This window comes from Oncorhynchus gorbuscha, linkage group LG10 (genome assembly GCF_021184085.1).
Source record: "Oncorhynchus gorbuscha isolate QuinsamMale2020 ecotype Even-year linkage group LG10, OgorEven_v1.0, whole genome shotgun sequence".
In the NCBI taxonomy this organism is placed as follows: domain Eukaryota; kingdom Metazoa; phylum Chordata; class Actinopteri; order Salmoniformes; family Salmonidae; genus Oncorhynchus; species Oncorhynchus gorbuscha.
The window spans coordinates 23,636,865-23,661,248 of record NC_060182.1 but is presented as its reverse complement, the minus strand read 5'-3'; the positions used below and the strand labels follow the sequence as shown (position 1 = coordinate 23,661,248).

General features: G+C 42.3%; 1 protein-coding gene and 3 non-coding genes across 7 annotated transcripts; all 4 read left to right on the top strand.

The window, feature by feature from the left end:
• Positions 1–5,115: 5,115 nt before the first annotated feature.
• On the top strand, positions 5,116–18,131 carry LOC124045707 (nascent polypeptide-associated complex subunit alpha-like). 4 transcript variants are annotated; one of them, XM_046365247.1, is made up of 9 exons: positions 5,116–5,194; positions 6,156–6,233; positions 11,990–13,864; positions 16,003–16,082; positions 16,464–16,541; positions 16,710–16,856; positions 17,072–17,200; positions 17,612–17,734; positions 18,014–18,131. In XM_046365247.1, exons 2-9 carry the CDS (start codon positions 6,164–6,166, stop codon positions 18,026–18,028), a joined length of 2,517 nt encoding a protein of 838 aa, XP_046221203.1. In that variant the 5' UTR covers positions 5,116–5,194; positions 6,156–6,163; the 3' UTR covers positions 18,029–18,131. The 4 variants fall into 4 exon arrangements, with proteins under 4 accessions (XP_046221203.1, XP_046221206.1, XP_046221204.1 ...); XM_046365248.1 differs by lacking the exon at positions 11,990–13,864 and adding an exon at positions 9,858–10,736 and having other exon boundaries at positions 5,122–5,194; XM_046365250.1 differs by lacking the exon at positions 11,990–13,864 and having other exon boundaries at positions 5,118–5,194.
• LOC124047043 lies at positions 16,247–16,320 on the top strand. The gene has a single exon (XR_006841093.1). It is a non-coding gene; the product is annotated as a small nucleolar RNA SNORD59 (small nucleolar RNA).
• Positions 17,254–17,327, top strand: LOC124047042. The gene has a single exon (XR_006841092.1). It is a non-coding gene; the product is annotated as a small nucleolar RNA SNORD59 (small nucleolar RNA).
• On the top strand, positions 17,871–17,944 carry LOC124047041. The gene has a single exon (XR_006841091.1). It is a non-coding gene; the product is annotated as a small nucleolar RNA SNORD59 (small nucleolar RNA).
• Positions 18,132–24,384: the final 6,253 nt, after the last annotated feature.

The following is a 24,384-nucleotide window of genomic DNA, read 5'->3' as shown; positions in this document are numbered from 1 at the left end:
GTGACAAAAGGTGATGGCACTGTGATAGACTGCATCCAATTTGCTGAGTAGAGTGTTGGAGGCTATTTTGTAAAGGACATCGCCGAAGTCAAGGATCGGTAGGATAGTCAGTTTTACAAGGCTATGTTTGGCAGCATGAGTGAAGGATGCTTTGTTGCGAAATAGGAAGCCGATTCTACATTTAATTTTGGATTGGAGGTGTTTAATGTGAGTCTGGAAGGAGAGTTTACAGTCTAACCAGACACCGAGGTATTTGTTGTTGTCAACATATTCTAAGTCAGAACCGTCCAGAGCAGTGATGCTGGACGGGCGGGCAGCGGCGGGCAGCGATCGGTTGAAGAGCATGCATTTAGTTTTACTTGCATTTAAGAGCAATTGGAGGCACCAGAAGGAGAGATGTATGGTATAGTTAACACAGCTTAATTAACACAGTGTCCAACGAAGGGCCAGAAGTATACAGAATGGTATCGTCTTCGTAGAGGTGGATCAGAGAATCACCAGCAGCAAGAGCGACATCATTGATGTATACAGAGTAAAGAGTCGGCCAGATTATTGAACCCTATGGCACACCCATAGACTGCCAGAGGTCCGGACAACAGGCCCTCCGATTTGACACACTGAACTCTGCCTGAGAAGTAGTTGGTGAACCAGGCGAGGCAGTCATTTGAGAAACCAAGACTAAACAGTCTGTTGATAAGCATGTGGTGACTGACAGAGTTTAAAGCCTTGGCCAGGTCGATGAAGATGGCTGCACAGTATTGTCTTTTATCGTTGGCGGTTATGATATCGTTTAGGACCTTAAGCGTTGCTGACGTGCACCCATGACCAGCTCGTAAACCAAATTGCATAGAGGAGAAGAAACGGTGGGATTCTAAATGTTCGGTGATCTATTAAGTTGGCTTTTGAAGACCTTAGAAAGGCAGGGTAGGATAGATATAGGTCTGTAGCAGTTTGGGTCTAGATTGTCACCCCCTTGGAAGAGGGGGGTGATGCGGTAGCTTTCGATTCGTTTTGAGATCTCAGACGATACGAAAGAGAGGTTGAACAGGCTAGTAATAGGGCTTGCAAAAATGTTGGCGGATAAATGTAGAAAAAAAAAGCCCAGCTGATTTGTAGGGGTCCAGATTTTGCTGTTCTTTCAGAACATCAGCTATCTGGATTTGGGTGAAAGAGAAATGGGGAGGCTTGGGCAAGTTTCTGTGGGGGCCGCAGGGCTGTTGACCAGGATAGGGGTAGCCAGGTGGAAAGCATGGCCAGCCGTAGAAAAATGCTTTTTTGAAATTCTCAATTATTGCGGATTTATCCGTGGTGACAGTGTTTCCTAGCCTCTGAAGTTGGGAGGAGGTGCTCTTATTCTCCATGGACTTTACAGTGTCCCAGAACTTTTTTGAGTTTGTGCTACAGGATGCAAATTTCTGTTTGAAAAATCTAGTCTTTGCTTTCCTAACTGTGTATATTGGTTCCTAACTTCCCTGAAAAGTTGTATATCGCGAGGGCTATTCAATGCTAATACAGTACGCCACAGGATGTTTTTGTGCTGGTCAAGGGCAGTCAGGTCTGGAGTGAACCAAGGGCTATATCTGTTCCTGGTTCTACATTTTATGAATGGGGCATGCTTATTTAAGATGGTGAGGAAAGCACTTTTAAAGAATAACCAGGCATCCTCTACTGACGAAATTAGGTCAATATTCTTCCAGGATACCAGGGCCAGATCGATTAGAAAGTGACGGCCCACTTGGAGTTTGCCAAATGGCACCTAAAGAACTCAGACCATGAGAAACAAGATTCTCTGGTCTGACGAAACCAAGATTGAACTCTTTGGCCTGAATGCCAAGCGTCACTTCTGGATGAAACCTGGCACCACCCCTACGGGGAAGCATGTTAGTGGAGGAGTTTTTTAGCGTCAGCGACTGGGCGACTCGTCCGGATTGAGGGAAAGATGAATGGAGCAAAGTACAGCGAAATCCTTGATGAAAACCTGCTCCAGAGCGCGCAGGACCTCAGACTGGGGCAAAGGTTCACCTTCCAACAGGGCAACAACCCTAAGTACTCAGGCAAAATAAATCAGGAGTGGCTTTTGCGACAAGTATTTGGATGTCATTGAGTGGCCCAGCCAGAGCCCGGACTTGAACCTGAGGAATATCTCTGGAAAGACCTGAAAATTGCTGTGCAGTGACACTCCCCATCCAACCTGACAGCTTGAGAGGATCTGCAGAGCAGAATGGGAGACTCCCCAAATACAGGTGTGCCAAGCTTGTAGTGTCATACCTAAGGAGACTTGAGGCTGTAGTCGCTGCCAAAGGTGCTACAACAAAGTACTGAGTAAAGGTACTAACTAGTTATGTAAATTTATGTTGTGTCTTTACTATCATTAACTGAAGAGTTATAGTTTTTATCAAAGATTCTCTGTAATTAGTATTACGCGATCCGACTGATTAATCATGTAACCGTAATTACTAGGAAGTCGGGGCACCAAGGAAAAATATTCAGATTACAAAGTTATCATTTCCTAAAATAACTTTTCAGATATTTTATCTGATCAATTAGTCTTCGAATTAAATAATTATTTACTTTACCTCACATTAGTCTCATTCCAAACATCGTAAATTGTTGGTTATCTGCACGAACCCAGTCTTCACTATGAGACATCCATACATCAATTGTCTTAAATCATTTATGTATTACTAACTAAGTAATTCACAGAAATGCATAAACATACAGAAAATATGGTTACAAGAAATGATAGGAGAATGTGCCCTACTGGGCTAAACCGGCATGGCGGCTTGTTAGACAAAAGGGGAAGTGGGGGTCGACTAACTGAAATGAACACTCACTCATTCGGGAACAATTGCACTCAATATATATATTTACGCTCAGTGTGTCGTCTTGATCGCTGGTGAAAAGTTAGTTTCTTTTGTAGAATTGTCCGTCTCTCTCCCTCTCTCTCTGTCGTGGTTATAGTGTATAGTTCAGAGTGACATTCATTTGCTTCGTTATAGTGTGGATGTTTCGGAGGTTGTCGTGCTTCACGTTCAATGATACCGAATTCCTAGCTGCAGACTAGTAATTAATATCAAAGACTTGTTCTTATTCTGTCGGTATCGATAGTCTGAGTTTAACCACGTGGTATGGTTAAAAGACTCAGCAATGGTCAACAACCTTTGTCTCCTCCTAATGGAGAAAAACATGGTCTGGTGATAATTTCTCAAAGTTGGGTTTTATTCGGAATGGCAGAAAAGGGCTGTCCCAGGACGCCTGACCCTAACTGGGCTCAGGGGCGGTCCTCTGATTTAGTTAACTCCAATCCCCTTTTTGAGTTTTCCTTCATTAAACAGTCCAAAATCATATTACACAATTTTACAAACAGTATCATACTCACTCATTCATCTTATACAACAATTAGATGTAAACCTCATATCTGAGGCTATTATATAAACAGCGTTATGGTAATGTGGCCACACCGTCTCCAATGAGCTTCCCCAATTTGTGACAAACGGACCAGTTCGTAGCTGGATTCTTCACCGATATTTTATACTTTCTCCAGAACATGAAATTTGTTTGTACCTCAAGTTCTGTGTGCACCATGAAAATTTTATCTGCCTCTTATACTATGTGGCCATGTGGCAAGGTCTTCTCAGGAATTTACGACCTCTCTCTGACCACAGCAGCCTAGTTGAAGGGAGAGGCAGGGAGGGGGGATGGGCTTGCTATACCCAAAGAGGCCAACGTCATGACAGTATTTATGTAATTTTTTTAGTTTTTGCTTTGTCATTATGGGGTATTGTTTGTAGATTGATGAGATGAAAAAAAAACAATTGACTTCATTTTAGAATATGGCTGTAACATAACAAAATGTGGAAAAATGACATGTGAAATGGGTCAAACAGTATGTAAACATTATTAAAGTGACCAGTGCTCCATGTCTATGTACATAGGGCAGCAGCCTCTAAGGTGCAGGGCTGAGTAACCAAGTGGTAGCCAGCTAGTGACAGTGACTTAGGTCAGGGCAGGATACTGGTTGGAGGATGGCTAGTGATGGCTATTTAACAGTCTGATGGCCTTGAGTTAAGAAGCTGTTTTTCAGTCTCTCTGCCCCAGCTTTGATGCACCTGTACTGACCTCGCCTTCTGGATAATACCGGGGGGGAATAGGCCGTAACTCAGGTAGATGAGGTCCATGGTGATCTTATTGGCATTCCTGTGACACCAGGTGCGGTAGATATCCTGGAGGGCAAGTAGTGTGCCCCCGGTGATGCATTGGGCGGACCACACCACCCTCTGGATAGCCATGTGGTTGTGGATGGTGCAGTTGCTGTACCAGGTGGTGATACAGCCCGACCGGATGCTCTCAATGGTGCATCTGTAAAAGTCTGTGAGGAACTTAGGGGGCAAGCCAAATTTCTTCAGCCTCCTGAGGTTGAACAGGCGCTGTTGGGCCTTCTTCACCACACTGTCTGTGTGTGTGGACCATTTCAGATTTCAGTGATGTGTACACTGAGGAATTTTAAGCTTTTCACCTTCTCCACTGCGGCCCCGTCGATGTGGGTGGGGGCGTACTCGCTTTGTCTGGTCTTTTTTGGTAAACAGGCCTATAACTGTTGTGTCATCTGCACACTTGATGGCACAACACCTGGGGGTGTCCTGTCAGACTGGGTCATGCACTTCCTGGCGGGCCGTCCCCAGGTGGTAAAAGTAGACAACAACACCTCCACTACGCTGATCCTCTAACACAAGGGCCCCACAAGGGTGCTTGCTCAGCCCCCTCCTCTACTCCCTGTTCACCCATAACTGCGTGGCCATCCTGATGTCACTGAAGTTGCTAATGATTTGTACTGCCGTGTTCATTTATCGTGTTAATGAGGCCCAGACAAAGAAGCTGACCAGTGCTGAAAGATTAAAACAGACACAATCAAGTCACACACAAAAACAACAGTGCCTACCAGAATGTCAAATGTTAAAATGTCCCACCATATAATGTCAACTTTGCAGATTTCAAATATGACGGTTTGTTGTAACTTCACCTGAAAAACCTCTGAACGGATACGCCATAGATGTTATGGAAAAAATAGTGTGAACACCACTTGGAAACACCGGAACAACCCGGAAGAAGAAGCTAGTGCAAAATGTGATAACACCGCGAGACAGAGGTCAGAATTTCTCTCTCACAACCATCTTGGATATAGAATCCTGACTCGGTGAGTCTCTCGCTAATCTATCTTAATCTAACCGTTTATTGTCTTTGAAAATATTTTAAACAGGGTTCCGACAGTACATGATACATTTGTCATACACTTTATGTGGATATTAATCTATATCATTGTATGTACACATTTTCACAGTTATGTAGTCGATCTCTGGTACAAAATGGGGGAACATGACTGCTCACATTCCCTATCTGGAACAGGCTAACTAGTTGATAACACAGGACGAATTTTAAGTGTTACCAAGTTTGTGAAGTGTTTAGTAAACGTCCGTGTATGAACACGTAAAATTGTCTGTCGGCTTTTTGTGACCGTGCACAGCCAGCTAGCTAACGTTAGCTTCAAGTGGAGCTTGTTCGCCAGAAAGTGAGTTTAACGTTAGCTTGCTAACTTTTTCGTTTTCTTTGTAGAGTTTAAAAGTTGATACGAGTGTTTATTGTTGCTGATATGTTATATTAAACAGATTTGATTTGATTGATTTGCAGTTTAACATAAACTAGTTAATTAATCATTTTAAAGTGGCTTGTTTGTGTGCTAACTAGGGCTGTAGCTAATGCTAGCTATGTAGCAACACGTGAAACACGCACATCACTTGAGTTATAATTTAAAATGGCTAACGTTAGCTACTATCCATTAGCCAGTTACCCCTCAGTCAGTAAGTTGCATAAAGTTACATTTGACAGTATCAGTAGTAAAGTGATTCAAATGTTACTCAAGTACAGTAGCTTGTACTTAGTATAAATGAGATCTAGCTGGGAATGATTGATATTTGAACACAGACACGTTGAATCCAGTTCCTACTACAGTACAGTACTGAAGCCATCAGCGCTCTGCATTCGCCTAGTCAGTGAGCCATGTAAAAAAATAATGAGTAAGTTGGCTGTGTTTTATTCAAGCCTCACTTGATTTAAATGTAAGTTATTCCTGGTGATCATTACTTGATTTCTCCTTTCAGACACAAGCATGCCTGGCGAAGCCACAGAGACGGTCCCAGTCACTGAGCAGGAGATGCAACAGCCGCAAGTTGAGACGGGTTCGTATTGCATTATTATATCACACATGCATGCTAAGATACTAAACTACAGGGCTAATGGGGTCCTGGAACTCAAACACTGCAGTAGAAGTCATATTCCCCCATTGGGAGTGGAGTGGTGGCTTTTATTTCAGAGCTCTATATTGGTTTAATTCCTTTTGGGAAAGGTAACACTCCTCTGTTGACACTGAAATAATCAAGCAGGTGACACTGCTGTTGAATGACACTAACATCTGTTGGTGACGTTGACTTGGAACTCTGGGTCGCCTGTTGAGTCCTGCTTTACACACATTCTCAGCATAAATGGGGAGGTGTGGTGTCGGGTTTATTTTAAGGGGGTGGGTGGGCTGAGCAGCTGATGGATCATATAAACCATACCCTGTCTCTATCTACTCTGTCTCTATCCACAACTTCCAGACTAGAAACCTTGTTTTTATACTGGGAAGTGAGTAGCCCTCTAGAATTATGTTTGACAAGGCCGGTCATTGCCTCACTTTGCATTAAATTGGGAATAACTGTGTGTTAACAATTTGGTTGTTGTGTCCTGAAATTCACTGCAGTCCAAATGGGTTATCCAGGACCCCTTATTTACTCAAACTCACTCACAACTGCCTGTTGAATGTTACTGCACTGACAACTGGGTTGTGAAACACTTCCCAATGCATGGGTATTTATGTAGTCGCCTTGTGCTTGGAACATTTTAAAGGAACAGGAATTAATTATGTGGTCAAACTAATAGCAACCTTTGGTATAAAGGAGTGGCACTGACTCTGATGGTAGAGTTGTAGGAATTACTTCTGGTTCTGGGAAATTCCAGTCCACATAAAATATATTTTTTTATGGCAGCTTTATTAATTTTTTTATTCACACTACATTCTCATTGACCATGTTAAGTGTCCATTGCTTACTGCTATTTTCTGTTTATTTTATCTGAAATTCCAGCTTTTACTTTCGAATTGATGGTAATGATAGTGCTATAGTATACAGGTCGACCGATTATGATTATTTATTTTTTTTCAAAGACAATACCAATTATTGGAGGGCCAAAAAACTATACTGATTAATCGGCCAATTTGTTTTTCTATATATATATGTATGTATATGTAATAATGACAATTACAACTAGACTGAATGAACATGTTTATTTGAACTTAATACATAAATAAAATCAATTTAGTCTCAAATAAATCATGGAAAATGTTCAATTTGGTTTAAATAATGCAAAAACGCAGTTGGAGAAGAATGTAAAAGTGCAGTATGTGCCATTGTAAAAAAAGCTCACGTTTAAGTTCCTTGCTCAACATGAGAAAGTATGAAAGCTAGTGGTTCCTTATAACATGAGTCTTCAATATTCCCAGTTAATAAGTTTTAGGTTGTAGTTATTGGAATTATAGGACTATTTCTCCCACTACCATTTGTATTTCCATATACCTTTGACTATTGGGTGTTCTTATAGGCACTATAGTATTTCCAGCCTAATCTCGGGAGTTGATAGGCTTGAAGTGATCAAAAGCACTGTGCTTCAAGAATTGCAGAGAGCTGCTGGCAAATGCAGGAAAGTGCTGTTTGAATGAATACTTACAGGCCTGCTGCTGCCTACCACCAATCAGTCAGACTGTACTATCATACTTAATTATAATATAATAAACACAGATGTGAGCTTTAGGTCAGTTTGTTCAAATTTTGAAAACAATGTTTATTCTTTCAGTGAATACGGAACTGTTCCTGTTGGAACGAGTGGCAACCCTAAATATTGCTGTTACTTTGCACAGCCTTCAATGTTATGTCATATTTATGTACAATTCTGACAAGAATTACGGTCTTTGTGAGGAAGAAATATTCTTCACAGTTCGCAATGAGCCAGGTGGCTCAAACTTGCATATACTCTGACTCTGAGAGAAGTGACCATTTCCCTGGTTAATATTGCCTGCTAACATGAATTTCTTAATTACATATGGAGGTTTACAAAAAAATATACTTGTGTATTGATTTTAAGTAAGGCATTGATGTTTATGGTTAGATGCAACGATTGTGCTTTTTTCGCTAATGCGCTTTTATTAAATCATCAACCATTTGGCGAAGTTTGAGGTAGGCTGTGATTCATTGATAAATTAACTGGCACCGCATTGATTATATGCAAAGCAGGACAAGCTAGTTAACTTCACATGGTTGATATTACTAGTTTAACTAGTATGATTATGCTAAGATAAGTTTAATGCTAGCTAGCAACTTACCTTGGCTCCTTGCTGCACTCGCGTAAATCGGCCTTAATTAATCGGCCAACCTCTACTATGGTAATGTACTGATGCCCTAACAAGTGCGGGCCTGTTATGGCATTGATTTGACTAAATGTTGATGTCAAAGGTACGCTGCTTCTGTGAAGTAGCTTATGGCTTTTTCAAGTCATTTGAGAAACATTTGGTTTTGACTAGAAAGGAGTTTGCATTGTGGTTTTCTTAAAGCATTTTCGTGCTGTAACAAACTAAATTCTGATTAGTATGGCGACGATGTCAATATGCTAGTGATTATAATTGGTGAAACTTTTATGGATTTCCTCACGACCAAGCCCTGTACTAGAAGCGTTATAAGCAGATGAAAGTCAATGTTTCCCCAAAGAGACTGGGGTGGCGCTGATTAAGACCACAAATTGCTTTTGAAGTCCATTGGTCATGATGGCAGCCAAAGAAGATGCATGTGCTAAATAAGTGAAGACTACCGATATTGATTGGAGAAGACATGGGTGTTCAGTACCACAGGTGCTTGTTTAATCAAGTTGCTGAGAAACTACAGTGAAGGATTTATGGAGAGCCCACATACTAGTGATAACGGTTTTTAGCTGAAGACCACACGTGAAGGCTTTAGGAATTAATGTTAGACTGTTTTTTTTTTTGTTCCGCATGGAAGTCTGTGTTTCAGAAAGGTGTTGAAAATCCTACTGGGGGATTGGTTTGTTGCATGAAATGGGTGAGAGAAAAAAAAACTTTTCAATTGTAGTTATTTGATGGTTTTTCGGGTAAGGTTGTTAAATTGTCTCATTATATATAACAGAATAGGACGTTTTCTAGTTTTCCAGTGTGCATGATTGTCTCTGTCGCAAGACACTTCACTCTGAAATGTTGTCATTACGGTTTGTAGGTGTATTGAATGCTACTCTGTCTTCAGAGGTTTTCCTCACTTTCGGTCTCAAGGTGTTTCCAAGTACAATCTTGTGCATTTGGGCACTGCATGATAACTGGGACATGGGCACAAGTTTGTTTTGTTGGTATACACATTCACCCATTTTAGGTTCAGTTATAACAAATGGAAAGCTCGTGTCTGCATCCTTGAACAACCTCACAAACACCTTGGTTCAACTGAATTGGTAGATGTAGATCACAAACCCATTGCTAAAAAATGTACTCTTATTCAATTGTTTCCTCTTAATATTTTGTCACATAATTCAAACATTTTGGACCCTGCCTTCCTCATGTTTTAGTCTCTCGTATAGGGGAGTACTATTAGTGTAGCTAGATTTTCTTAAACAAGGTGTTAAATCATTTTGATCATATGCTTTAAAAAAAACACGCTATCGCTGTGACTATCCCCTGCTGCTCCTTCCGCTCCTCCTCCTTTCCTTCCTATCAGCTCCAGGGGTGTTGAGTTCCTCTGCTCCCCTTGGGATGTCTGTGCCCGACGTGACCAATGCCCCATTGGAGAGTCCTGTGCCTCCAGAAGGCTCCACTTTTCTTCCAGAAATCAAATCCCATTCAGTGTCAGACATGGCTTCTGGAGAGGCAGCTAGTGGACAACTTAATGGTGTAAAAGCAACACCTGAAGCCACTGCGCAAACTGAAGTGCCTGGTGTCACAGAGGAAGCAGTGATCCAAGAATCTGTCTCACCAGTTGAGGCAGCTGCATCTGCCGCAGAAGAAACGCATGTTCAGGAACCAACTGCTCTTTCCGACGAACCTGATGCCTCAAATGAAGAACCAACTGTTGAAGACCTAGAAGCTGCTGCAGAAGAGCCGGTCACCCAAGCAACTGAAAATATAATCATTCCAGATTCAGCTGAAGTTACAGAGGCTACCGTGGCAGCTAGTCAAGAGGCTGTGGCTGAGGAACCTATGGCTGAAGAACCCATTGAAGTGGTCAAAGAACCTGTGCCTGCTGCTGAAGAGCCCATCGCTGATGCTGTTGACGCGCCAATCGTAGACACTATTGATGGGATGGCACGTGGAACTCCAGAAGTCACCCCTGAGCCTGCAGTTGAGACAATCGTTGAAGATGTGAAGACTGTGGGTTTGAAGCCAGCTCCTGAAGCTGCAGTACCATGCACTGAAGTGGTCAGCTCGAACCTTGGGGCCAAAGAACCAAAATCTCTGCCTACTGATTTGACCATAGACACTGCCACACTAAACACAACTCTCGTTGAGAAAGAAGCATTTGCGGCCTTCTCTGAGGCCGACCAGCCAAAGGTGACGTCAAATCGTGCAGGCCCGACCATCTCCACCCGGCACCTGTCAGGTGGGTCATTTTGTGTGTAAAGTAAAAGCTGCTTTTACTTTCTTACAGCAGCTCCCCCTTCCAGATCTTTTGTTTCTTATATACTTGCTAACTTTTGCACCCACTGGGCCTAGATTACCTTGTAAATGGTATGTTTTCCCCAATTTATCTTTTTGTATTTCAATATGCTTAATGAAAAGGGCTAATGTTGAGAGAATTAAGAATGTCAAGATTTTATTTTACGGCTTGTTATAGAGGGCTCGCTATCTTTTACGTCACTGGTTTAAACTCATTGTTTCACCTTGAAACAGGCCAGTCCATTTAAGCACTTCATGTAAAGAGTTGACTTCCAGCAACTTTTTCCTCTTGTCGTCAGATGTTGACTGTTCTGTTTCTGTTGCTCTATTTTCTCTCAGTGCTTATTGGTGTTTGTCCAGGAAGAATGCACCAAGCCAACTGTGTTCATGTGCTTTAACTGCAGTGTGTTTTCAACACTGATATTTGTTTCCAATTAATGTGTTTGTATCCATTTGTGGGAGTTGTAGTTGCAGTTTAAGGCTTTTTGTTCATTGTGGTACACCATTTTAATCCTCCGTATCTTTTAATCATTCTCACATCTGCTGTTGATTGCTTTAAAAATGGTAGTACTAAACATAGTGAATTGGTTAAATGTTTCAATGAAATACTGATTTTATTTGTACCTATACTATAGTGATTCCCAAACCTATGGGGTTCGCTATGACGAAAGGGGGCATGAGTGAAAATGTTTGGGAGCACTGGTGTAGCTTAACTTTGAAACTCTGTAAACTACAATTCATCATTCTACCTAGGGTTTAGGTCAAATGATCTTAAGTGTTATTTGTTCTGCATAGCATTGTTTATAACCTCTAAAGTGCCTTTGAATTTGACCGGTCACAAATTCATTTTGGTATAAATCGTGCCATACTTTGCGAATGCGTTTGCCAAACTTAGTCTTTCCTCTGCACTGAGTGGGTCCTCAATTTGAATCTCTGGTTATGAAATTAGAGTAATGTTGTAGAAAATGTGACGTGTGTTTTTTGCCTGAATACTTTAAATTGAGTGTGCTGCCCTGCAACAAATCCTTCCATTTCGGAAAGAAGTTTGGTGTGGTGTTTATTTTCCTAACCCAGGATTTCTGAGGTAACATTGCCTCCTGTGTGTTCCGATCTTTTAACCCGCATGGTTCAGGCTTTGACATCCTTGTCTTCCAAATGTAAAAACATTTTTTTTTTAAACAAATTTGTTTCATTCAGCTACACCCTCTGCCCCTGCAAGTCTGGCTACTTCAAAGAAACCTCAGACTGCTTCTGGCCCTGCCAAGCCCAAAGGCAAAGAGGCCAAGGGTGGCTCTACCCCAAAGGCTGTCCCTGGCAGAAGAAAACGCTCTTCTATGTCTGCCTCCTCTGCTTCTCCTACCTCCTCCACACCCCATTCCCCCCTAGCTAACTCACCCGGGGCTTCTGGAACTCCCAGCCAGGGCAGTCGTGCCGCACCCAAGGTTGTGAAGGTTGGCAAACAAAGAAAGGCTAAAAAAGAGTATTTTAAGCCTGCTGCTGACCTGCCAGCCCCAGCAGAGGCTCCTGCCCCCACAGAGGCCAAACCTATTCCTATGGAGCCTAAAGCTGCTCCTGCACCAGTAGTGGCCACGCCAGTAACTGTTGCTCCAGAGCCTGCCTCTCCCAAACCTGTGGCGTCCCCTGTGTCCTTCAAAGTGACCTCAAAGCCTGCTGCACCAGCCCCTGTGTCATTTGCTGCCGCTATTGCCTCTACCCCTAGAGCTGCCTCTGGAATGCCCATGGCCAAGCCAGAGCGCCTGCTCAAAGCTGAGGTGAAAGAGGTCAATGCAGCACCTGCCCTGGAGGATGACGATGACCTTCCCCCACTAATTCCACCAGAGGAGCCAGTAAATATGCCAGTCTTCTCACCCCCTACAGTAGTAGGGACTCCTAAGCCTGCCCCAGTTGCTTCACCAGCTCCCCCTAAGCCAGCTCCTGTTGAGCCCGTTGTAGTGGCGTCAGCTCCTTTTAAGGCTGTTGTGGCTACACCAGCTCCCCTAAAGCCGCCTCCAGTTGTTGCTACAGCAGCTCCCTCTAAGTCAGTTCCAGTTAAGCCCATTGTTGCTACACCAGCTCCCCTTAAGTCTGCTCCAGTTGTAGCTGCTCCTGTTAAGCCAGTTCCAGTTAAGCCCATTGTTGCTACACCAGCTCCCCCTAAGCCTGCTCCAGTTGTAGCTGCACCAGCTCCCCCTATGCCAGTTCCAGTTAAGCCCATTGTTGCTACACCAGCTACCCGTAAGCCTGCTCCCCCTAAGCCAGTTCCAGTTAAGCCCATTGTTGCTACACCAGCTACCCCTAAGCCTGCTCCAGTTGTAGCTGCACCAGCTCCCCCTAAGCCAGTTCCAGTTAAGACCATTGTTGCTACACCAGCTCCCCCTAAGCCTGCTCCAATTGTACCTGCGCCGGCTCCTGTTAAGCCCGTTGTGGCTACAATAGCGCCCCCTAAGCCAGTTCCAGTTAAGCCCGTTGTGGCTACACCAGCTCCCCTTAAGCCTGCTCCAGTTGTAGCTGCACCAGCTCCCCCTAAGCCAGTTCCAGTTAAGCCCATTGTTGCAACACCAGCTCCCTCTAAGCCTGCTCCAATTGTACCTGCGCCGGCTCCTGTTAAGCCCGTTGTGGCTACAATAGCGCCCCTTAAGCCTGCTCCAGTTGTAGCTGCATTAGCTTCCGTCAAGGCGTCTCCGGTTGTAGCTGCATTAGCTTCCGTCAAGGCGTCTCCGGTTGTAGCTTCGCCAGCTCCCGTTGAGCCAGTTATAGCTGCACCAGCTTCCGTCAAGACCGTTCCCGTTGTGGCTACTCCAACTCCTATTGAGGCCTCTCCGGTTGTACCAGCACCCGCTAAGCCAGCTCTTGTTGAGCCCGTTGTAGCTGGACCAGCTCCCCTTAAGCCTGCTTCCTATGCAGCCGTGGTAGCTGCACCAGCTCCCCTTAAGCCTGTTCCCATCGAGCCTGTTGTAGCTTCCCCAGCTCCCCCTAAGCCTGTTGAAGTAGCCGTTGTACCAGCACCTGTTTCAAACCCTGCCCCTGCTAAACCCCCTACCAAACCGGATCCTGTGATCAAGAATGACAAGGGTATTTCTCCTTATTTTGTCTGTCTGTGTCCTCTGTTTGCCCACCAGTGTTGATTTCTGTGGCCCGTTCAAGTCTCTTCACTTTTTAAGGTTTAAGCTAAAGAAAGTAGAGATTGTAGTAGTCTGTATTAGCTTTTCCTCAAATGTAACCTCTGAACTGGCCTGTTTCAAAGATCACGCGTAGTTATTGGAGCTATTGATTGGAGAATTCGGGGCTCCCATTTGAGTGCCATTTTTATAATTTGGCGTACATTTTTACTGTGTACTTTCAAACAAGACATTCCAGTGTTTTTCCTCCCAACAAGATAAGGTTCAAATTATGTAAATGCCCTGCTTTTATATACCGTTTTTTTCTGGGGGTGGTCTCTCAATTATAGTGAAATGAGGAGCCCTATTACAGTGCCTTCAAAGTATTCATACCCCTGGACTTATTCCACATTTTGTTACAGCCTAACTTCAAAATGGATTTTAAAAATACACTTTTGCACCCATCTACACACTAATGTCAAAGTGAAAATGTTATTTTTTTGCAAATCTATTAGATTAAATGCAGATCTCATTTACATAAGTATTCACGAGTAAGCACCTTAGACCCACACCTGTTTTACATTTTCCTATTTATTATTTTCAAAAGTCTTCAAACTCGTGTGAAATTGGTTCTTGAGCATTGCTAGAAAATCAAGTAGATTTAAGAACTAACTCTGCCACTCGAACATTTGGCCTTGAGTTTTAGGTTATTTTCCTGCTGAAAGTTGACATCTCCAAATGTCTGGAATGCAGACTAAACCAGGTTTTCCTCTAGGATTTTGTCTGCTTAGCTCGTTCTTTTTTTAAATCCTGAAACTCCACAGTCCTTAACGATTACAAGCATACCCATAACATGATGCAGCCACCACTAGGCTTGAAAATATGGAGCGGTACTCATTAATGCGTTGTATTGTATTTACCCCAAGCATAACACTATTCCGGACAAAACATTCATTGTTTTTTGCGGTATTACTTTACTGCCTTGTTGCAAACAGGATATTTGTTTTGGAATATTTTTAAATTCTGCACAGGCTTCCTTTTCAGTCTGTCAATTAGGTTAGTATTGTGGAGTAACTACAATATAAATCCATCCTGTAAGCCATTAAACTCTTAACTGTTTGAAAGTCAACATTGGCCTCATGGTGAAATCCCTGGGTGGTTTCCTTCCTCTCTGGCAACTGCGTTAGGAAGAATGCCTGTGTCTTTGTGGTAACTGGGTGTATTGATAATTATTAATGACGTCACCTTGCTCAATGGGATATTTAGTGTCTGCTTTTAAATTATATTTTTTTTAGTTGCCCTTTTGCTAGGCATTGGAATACCTCCCTGGTTTTTGGGGTTGACAATGTATTTGAAATTCGCTACTCGACTGAATCGACATTTGTATGTATGGGATACAGAGATGAGGTAGTCATTCGAAATTTGTGTTAAACACTATTGCACACAGTCCATGCAACTTATTATGTGGCTTGTTAAGCATGTTTTTACTCCTGAACTTATTTAGGCTTGCCATAACAAAAGGCTTGACTATTTAAGATGTTTCAGACCTCTGTTTTGAAATGGTGTATTAAGCCTTCGATAAAATCAATTGAATCCCTTTTTAAATTCTGTCTAACAAAATGTTGGCAAGTCAAGGGGTGTGAATACTTTCTGAAGGAGCTCTATTTCTGTCAGCCTATAAAAGTACTTTTGAGGGGAATGGCAAGGGGGTGGCAGTTCTGTCATTGTGATACAGATTTGTCAAGTTGGGAGAACTTTTCAAATCCATATGCAAAGGATGTGCAAGATTTTACTACTCCAGATACTTTCACATTTCTAAGCAGGTCTGTTGATTTCTACACTGACGTTTTTGTTAACCTCATCCACATATACCCATTTTTATTCTGTTTCACTGCCACATGAATAGGTTAAATTCACCTACCACCAACCAATGTTGCGCTCATTCAACATCTCGATTTGTATTAGTCTCTGTTGTGCCTCATGGACTTTGCTCTGTTAAATACCTATGCAATTACACTTCTCTTACAAAGGCTACTGTAGAAGAACTGGTTTTCTGCAGCTCGTGCCAGTGACCATATGAATAATGCTTGTTTTTCTGGGGGTGGCTTACAGGGTCTGGCACTGAATCAGACAGTGATGAGTCTGTACCAGATCTGGAGGAACACGACTCTGCACAGACACAGCAAGCGCAGGTAAGACCACCTGAGAGCGACCAAGTGCCCAGATAAGACTATTCGGGCAGAGGTCTGGTAGGCCACAGAACAGATTAATTTAGCACGTTGCTTCTACGGTGTATGGGTGTGATGCAGTAAACCATTATATTTCACTCCCGACATGATTAGAATAAATCCTGGACTCTTCAGTGATGATTGATTCAGTGACTTTCGTTCTTCTGATTCTACTGAAGCCATCCTTCCTGTTCTGAGAAGAGAAGGCCAAAGGGATATTTTAATATGCTTTATTTTTACCGCGCACACCATATTCTTACATATGGGTTGAATTTTTGATCTCGTTCTCTAAAAATCTACATCTTGCCTGTCATTAAAGGAGGATTTATATTTTTTCCTCCACAGCTTGCAGCTGCTGCAGAAATAGATGAAGAACCCGTTAGCAAAGCCAAACAGAGCCGTAGTGAAAAGAAGGCACGAAAGGTAACTAATTTGAAACTATCTAGACTTGTTTTCATAAGGCATTCCAGTCTTAAAAGTATACATTGAATTATTTAAATTACTATGCCATCTATAACTGTCCATTGTTGGAGCTAGTGTTCATTTCCACTCAAAATAGAGCATGACCCATGTTTCTTTGCTTCTCTCCAGGCAATGTCTAAGCTGGGTCTCAGGCAGGTGACGGGGGTCACCAGGGTTACCATTCGCAAGTCTAAAAATATCCTTTTCGTTATCACCAAACCAGACGTCTACAAGAGCCCTGCGTCAGACACGTACATTGTCTTTGGTGAGGCTAAGGTAAGATGGACACCGTTTGAATTTTGTTTTCTGATCCCTTTTAAATGTCATGTTATTCCATCTCATCTAATCTGCTCTTTCAGAACCAGAATTACATATTCTTAATGGTATCAGTCAAATGTGCAGTGTAATGTCCATTCAACCAAGGTGTTGGGGTTCTTTCCAAAGGTTACAGCGCTGATGTCACGGCCTGTTTCTCTCCCTTTGTGTCTCAGATCGAGGATCTTTCACAACAAGCCCAGCTTGCCGCGGCAGAGAAGTTCAAGGTACAGGGAGAAGCCGTGTCGAACGTCCAGGAAAACACACAGACTCCCACTGTACAAGAGGAGAGCGAAGAGGAAGAGGTGAGGGCCTTGATGGGTGAAACGTTAACATAGAATCATCAGCAGGTCATTTCTCTTCAGTGATGATTGATACAGTGACTTTCGTTCTTCTGAGTCTACTGAAGCCAACCTTTCTGTCCTGAGAAGAGCAATTGAAACTATGATGGGGTTTAGTTTTATACATGATCAGAAGCCAGACCGCTGTAAACTATGATAGGTTTATACATTATCAGAAACCAGGTACCATACTTTTTGTCCATTTTAGATGGTATAACTCTGTTTGCCTCCATTAATTAGCTTCTAGTTTGTAGTAGTCTCCCTTGTGTAATGGGGTTATTGTGGGTCCAATCCAAAACCCCCATTCCCCTTGATATCAGTGAATTGCAGTGCGAGTTAAACTGTCTGATACTAATGCTTTGTCTCGATGCATAGGTTGACGAGACAGGGGTTGAGGTGAAGGACATTGAACTCGTGATGTCACAAGCCAACGTGTCGCGAGCGAAGGCTGTACGCGCCCTTAAAAACAACAACAATGATATTGTCAATGCTATTATGGTAAGTATATTTTACCACACAATTCCCTTGTCACCAGACAGTGTTATCCAGCACAGGGTCCCTTCAATTCAAATATTTGTAGATTTGAGTTGTGACCTGTCAGTTATCGTAGGATCTACTAGCTGGAGATCCTTTCTCTTCAGTGATGATTGATACAGTGACTTTCGTTCTTCTGAGTCTACTGAAGCCAACCTTTCTGTCCTGAGAAGAGATTGGTACTTAACTATGACAAGGTTTAGTTTGTACATGTATCAACACATTGTATTCTTATATTCACAGGAATTGACGATGTAGGCTGCTGGTCGAAGTGGGTTCTGAAAGTTTGCTGGTTTAATCTACTATTGTTTGTACAATTTATACCCGAGATGGAAATAAAGTTGTGGCTTGGTAAATTGAACTAGGTTTCCCTCTGTATTAGTTTTGTGAAATTATGAATCGTACATCTCCAGGACTAGGAAGTCGCTCTGGATAAGAGCGTCTGCTAAATGACTTAAATGTAAATGTTAAATGTAGGATTGAAAACTTTCGTCTGAACAGCGGTATGGAATATAGTTTAGTCCTCAGAGGTGTAAATTCTGCTCTGTTTTACTGAACTTTCAGAAGTCCCTCTGCTGAAATGGTATTGTAGGACTTTTCATTGCTGTGGTTAAATATTTTTTTGTAAACAATGTACCACAAATTTAAGACAAAGTATTGCATTTTAATGAGCTGGTGCTGGGAATCTTGAGCCGTTTTGTTAGTATGACTAATCTAAAGACTTCCAGTGTAAACCGCACCTCTGAGTAGCTGAGGAAACTGGAAGGCACTTGGTCTCTGAAAGATTACTGACAGTAAAGGTATTTGATATCCTAGAAATACCTGACTGATACCTGTGATAATACACCAGACATAACCCAGAGTGCTCCAACTGTATGTTAACCACTGAGGGTCTGTTTCCGCATTCTCCTAATGATAAAGAAAAGAAATGGAATAATCTTAGATCTGTGGTCAGGCCAGGTCAACCACGGAATTGCGTCAAACATGCTCCTATCTAGGGTTTCTACTAAAGGGGAGTAGTCTCCAGAACTTTAATTCCTGTGTCCTAACCAGTTCATGAGCAACTGGTGAATGCTTGAGATGCATCCAGTTGCAACCCTGCAGCAGCCTGTGATTAGCCTGTCACTAGACAATACTATCGACATCTACTGGCTGTGGTTAATCCCTACCGGGGGAGAGCAACTGCACCAAACAATAGCACTGTATTTTTTCACTGTAATAGGTACTGTATATTGGACAGTGCAGCTAGATTAACAAAAGTCATTCTTCTGCCAATATCAGGTATGTCTGTCCTGGGAAATGTTCTTACGTACAACCTCAGGCTAATGTGATTAGCATATGTTAGCTCAGCCATACCGAGGGGGACCCACCGATCCTGTAGAGGTTCATTTAATTTCATATTTTGTTTACAATCTTTCGGTTCAACCATAATGCATAATAAGCATCAACAGGGTGAACCTATTGGGTGTATGCTGATAAACTGTAGAAAGAATATATTAATTTATAGACTTTTTTTAATGGAAAATATAATTCTTCATATAAAGGGCCAAAGTCAAAATTCAGACCACTAAGGGGTCAATGTTTTTAAATAAGATATCCAGTTGGCCTCCCTCTAGTTGTAGGTAGGATCTCAACGTTACCACCTCTCCTTGGTAGAGAAATTTGATCAATCCCTGTGTATTTGAGAGATGGGATGGTTAGCTTCAACAATGTGAGCTGCTACTGGATCGTCTGTGTTCTTACACCTGATTAAGCTGCGCTGTTCAGCTATGCTTTGTTTTAATTTGTTCTATGTAGGCTTTCCCACATGAACAGGTGATGAGATGACTCCCTTTGTCTTTAATTTTTTCTTTTATAGCTTAGTTTATTAACCCTTAGTCAGCACCTCTACACTAAATAATCTTCTATTTTATTAGACAATCAAATGAAAACGTTAGTACTGGTTGTGCTTATGCAACATTTAAAGCTAATACATGTTGAAAGTATTTGTCATATCACTTTTAAGGCCCACAGAGATCATATGAAATTAATAGGGTTTCTATGTAATTCTATGATCACACCAGAGGAAGCTGGTGTGAGAAACTAGGACAGGCTCATTTTAGTAGCTGGAATGGAATAAAGATGGAACGGTATTGAACACATCAAACATGGAAACCATATATTTGACTCCGTTCCATGAATTCCATTCCAGCCGTTACAATGAGCCCGTCCTATAGCTCCCCCCACCAGCCTCCACTGTATTACACCTAGGCTATTAATAAAATGTGTGTGCTTGGTTGTCCCTGACCTACCGGTATATTTTAATCTACTTTCACCTGTATTGAAAACGTAAATACATTTGCACAATGAGTATTTCTCTCAAGTACAAAGTTAGTTGTTGGTTAACTAACTAGCTCATTTTAGCATAGACATGACGAGCAGTGCTTGACTTGAACCAAAAGAGGCGCCGGTAATAATTGTAGGTGCTGGTCCTGTTTATATTTGGGTGCAGGAGAAGTTGAAAATTTGAAGTGCAGGAATTTAGCACCGGTGAGCTCCTCAAAACAAGATATGGTATCAATAACAAGATGGACCTATGATTCCCCACATGGCAGCTTCATGTCATTGTTGCTTGCTATCTGACCATCCAGAATCATAACTACAGATGGACTTCTTCCCCATCAACGCACGTGCATAATCTTCGTGTTGTCAGCTAACCCATCTATAGTGAATGGAAAAATCTTTGTGTAAATAATTATATCTAATGGCAGCCTACTGTACCCCAGTCGGCCTTCAACTTCAGGTACTCAATGGGATTGGGCAGCAGCACTGAGCTACCCTGCAAGATATTTTCCTGGAGTAGCTCAAACTGTATGTTATGTCTCCATGAGACACCATTTTCACTGAATTTGGCTTGATTTTGCTATCTGAGTCTTCACAGAAAATAATTGGTGTCACGTAATCGATGGCTTTGTCCTTTCATATATGCCGTCATTGATCCCTACCACTTGCATGTGAAATCCTCTTATTTCCTAAATTTCCTCATTTTCTTGCTAACTTTCCTTTCCTCTTTTCCTAGCTCCCATTTCCTCCTTTCCTAGCTTCATTTCCTAATAGACTAGCTTCCTTATCTCTTTTCCGAGGACCCTTCCTCTTTTCCTAGCTCCCTTTACTCTTTATTTCCTAGATAGGGGGGTGTTCCTATCTACATTGATGGAACAGTAGTGGAGAGGGTAGTAAGTTTTAAGTTCCTCAGCGTACACATCACAGACAAACTGAATTAGTCCACCCACACACAGACAGCATCGTGAAGAAGGCGCAGCAACGCCTCTTCAACCTCAGGAGGCTGAAGAAATTTAGCTTGTCACCAAAAGCACTCACAAACTTCTACAGATGCACAATCGAGAGCATCCTGTCGGGCTGTATCACCGCCTGGTACGGCAACTGCTCCGCCCACAACCGTAAGGCTCTCCAGAGGGTAGTGAGGTCTGCACAACGCATCACCGGGGGCAAACTACCTGCCCTCCAGGACACCTACACCACCCGATGTCACAGGAAGGTCATAAAGGACAACAACCACCCGAGCCACTGCCTGTTCACCCCGCTATCATCCAGAAGGCGAGGTCAGTACAGGTGCATCAAAGCTGGGACCGAGAGACTGAAAAACAGCTATCTCAAGGCCATCAGACTGTTAAACAGCCACCACTAACATTGAGTGGCTGCTGCCAACACACTTGACTCAACTCCAGCCACTTTAATAATGGGAAATGATGTAAACTATATCACTAGCCACTTTAAACAATGCTACCTAATATAATGTTTACATACCCTACATCATTCATCTCATATGTATACGTATATACTGTACTCTATCATCTGCGTCTTTATGTAATACATGTATCACTAGCCACTTAACTATGCCACTTTGTTTACATACTCATCTCATATGTATATACTGTACTCGATACCATCTACTGTATCTTGCCTATGCCGTTCTGTACCTTGCCTATGCCGTTCTGTACCATCACTCATTCATATATCTTTATGTACATTTTCTTTATCCCCTTACACTTGTGTCTATAAGGTAGTAGTTTTGGAATTGTTAGCTAGATTACTTGATGGTTATTACTGCATTGTTGGAACTAGAAGCACAAGCATTTTGCTACACTCGCATTAACATCTGCTAACCATGTGTATGTGACAAATAAAATTTGATTTGATTTCCTTCTTTCCTTACCTCTTCCTAGCTCCATTTCTGTTCTGCCTTTCCTAGCTTCCTTTCCTATTTCCCTTGCTACCTTTCCTTCCCTACTTCCCTTTCCTCTTTCCCTAATTCCTTTCTTTACTTGCTCCCTTTTCCTAGGAAGCTAGGAAAGGAGGAAAAGAAAGCAGGAAGGAATCTAGGAAAGAGAAGTTCATGTGTGTTGTAGGGATTAATCACGGCCAGTAGATGGCGATAGGATTGGTTTTAGTGACGGGCTACTTTTAGTCGCAGGCTGCTCAGCTGGATACTATTGCATTGTTGGAAAGGTAACCGCAAGTAATGGTGCTTTCAAGACAACTGGGAACTCGAGAAATCATGACGCGGGTGATCTTCAGGTCAGAAAGCTGGAGCTCTAGAAAGAGGCCTGAGTTCCAGACTTGGAATTCTGATTTGGATTACTGTTAAAAATCACTTTTCCCAGTTGGAACTCGTTTTTTCAGCGTTCACAGTTGTCTTGATTGCACTGAAGTCGGAGATTTCCGAGGTCCGAGTACCCGTTTGTATTTAACGAGGCATAATCATTTCACTGTTACACCTGTTGTCTACATTTACATTTAAGTCATTTAGCAGACGCTCTTATCCAGAGCGACTTACAAATTGGACTAAGCATGTGACAAATACAATGTTATGTTATTAGATTTATTGGAATGTTCTAGAAACGCTAAATTTGTATTAGCCGAGTCATGGCGTCATTGTTGGTGCCAAGTTCCCAGTTGTTTTGAACACCCTATCAGTCGCAATACCATACAGAGGAGGAATGACGAGAGAGAGAGAGAGAGAGAGAGAGAGAGAGAGAGGAAGTGGGTGAGCTTGAGTCTATTAAGGGAGATGGTTTGTTAAAAAAATAATGGTAGAATGTGTAAGCAGAGTGAGTTGAAGACGGGGAGAAATTGAAGTGAATGAGGGTGAAGTATTGGAGGTGGTAGGTGTGAAGTTCTCAGAGCCCGAGGATTGCACTGAGGGTCCAGATAAAGATGAGTCTATGACAGTAGGGGGGAAGTTTTTTTGAAAAAGTGATCCATTTTTTGCTGATCCATTTGTGGTTTCAGAGTGGTTGTAACAGATTTGGATGCTGTGGAATTGGTGAGGGTAACCAGAAGTGGTCTTGTGATAATTTTTGTGTTTCTGCTGGTCAGAGGGAGCAGGTGCTCCATGTTAAATGAATGGGGGCAAGAGATGTGACTTGTTTTGCTCTAAAGAAAAGGCCAACATTGAATGGAGTGATTACTGGGGCAGCAGTAAATGTGAAAGCTGACCAACTAAAGGGGAAGATTGATTCCTGGTGTTTGTGATGCTCATAGTTTGGTGCGACTCAGACAGGGTGGGGTGAAACAGTTATGTTTAAAGTTAGTGAGGGAAATATACGTCTCCAGCCTCAGCGATTTTTGCAATTAGTTTCAGTCACTGGCAGCAGAGAACTGGAAGAAAAGGTGGCCAAAAGAGGTGCTGGCTTTGGGGATGACCAGTGAGACATACCTGCTGGAGCGCGTGCTATGGGTGGGTGTTGTTATCGTGACCAGTGAGCTGAGGTAAGGCAGTGCTTTACCTAGCATAGACTTATAGATGACCTGGAACCAGGAGGTCTGGCAACGAATATGTAGCGAGTGGTATAAGGGGATTTGGTAACAAAACGGATGGCACTGTGTTAGACTGTATACAGTTTGCTGAGTAGAGTATTGGAAGCTATTTTGTAGATGACATTGCCAAAGTCGAGGATCGGTAGGATAGTCAGTTTTACTAGGGTATGTTTGGCGACGCAAGTGAAGGAGGCTTTGTTGCGAAATAGAAAGCCGATTCTAGATTTGATTTTAGATTGGTGATGTTTGATATTAGTCGGGAAGGAGAGTTTACAGTCTAACCAGACACCTAGGTATTTGTAGTTGTCCACATATTCTAGGTCAGAACCGCCCAGAGTAGTGATGCTGGGCGGGCGGGCGGGCAGCGAACGGTTGAAAAGCATGCATTTGGTTTTACTAGCGTTTAAGAGCAGTTGGAGGCCACGGAAGGAGTGTGTAATACAGTGCCTTCCACTAATATTGGCACCCTTGGTAAATAATTAATAAAACGGCCTGTGGAAAAAAAGTATATTTATCCTCTTGGTATTATATATATTTACAAAACTCTAACCTTTAATTAAAGTCAAATATTTTAAAGGAGAAATTTTTTAAAAATAATAAAACAAATATTTTTCTCAAATATACGTGTGCCGCAATTATTGGCACCCCTTCATTCAATACTTTGTACAACCTCCCTTTGCCAAGATAACAGCTCTGAGTCTTCTCCTATAATGCATAATGAGGTTGGAGAACACATGGCAAAGGATCTGAGACCATTCCTCCATACAGAATCTCTCCAGATCCTTCAGATTCTG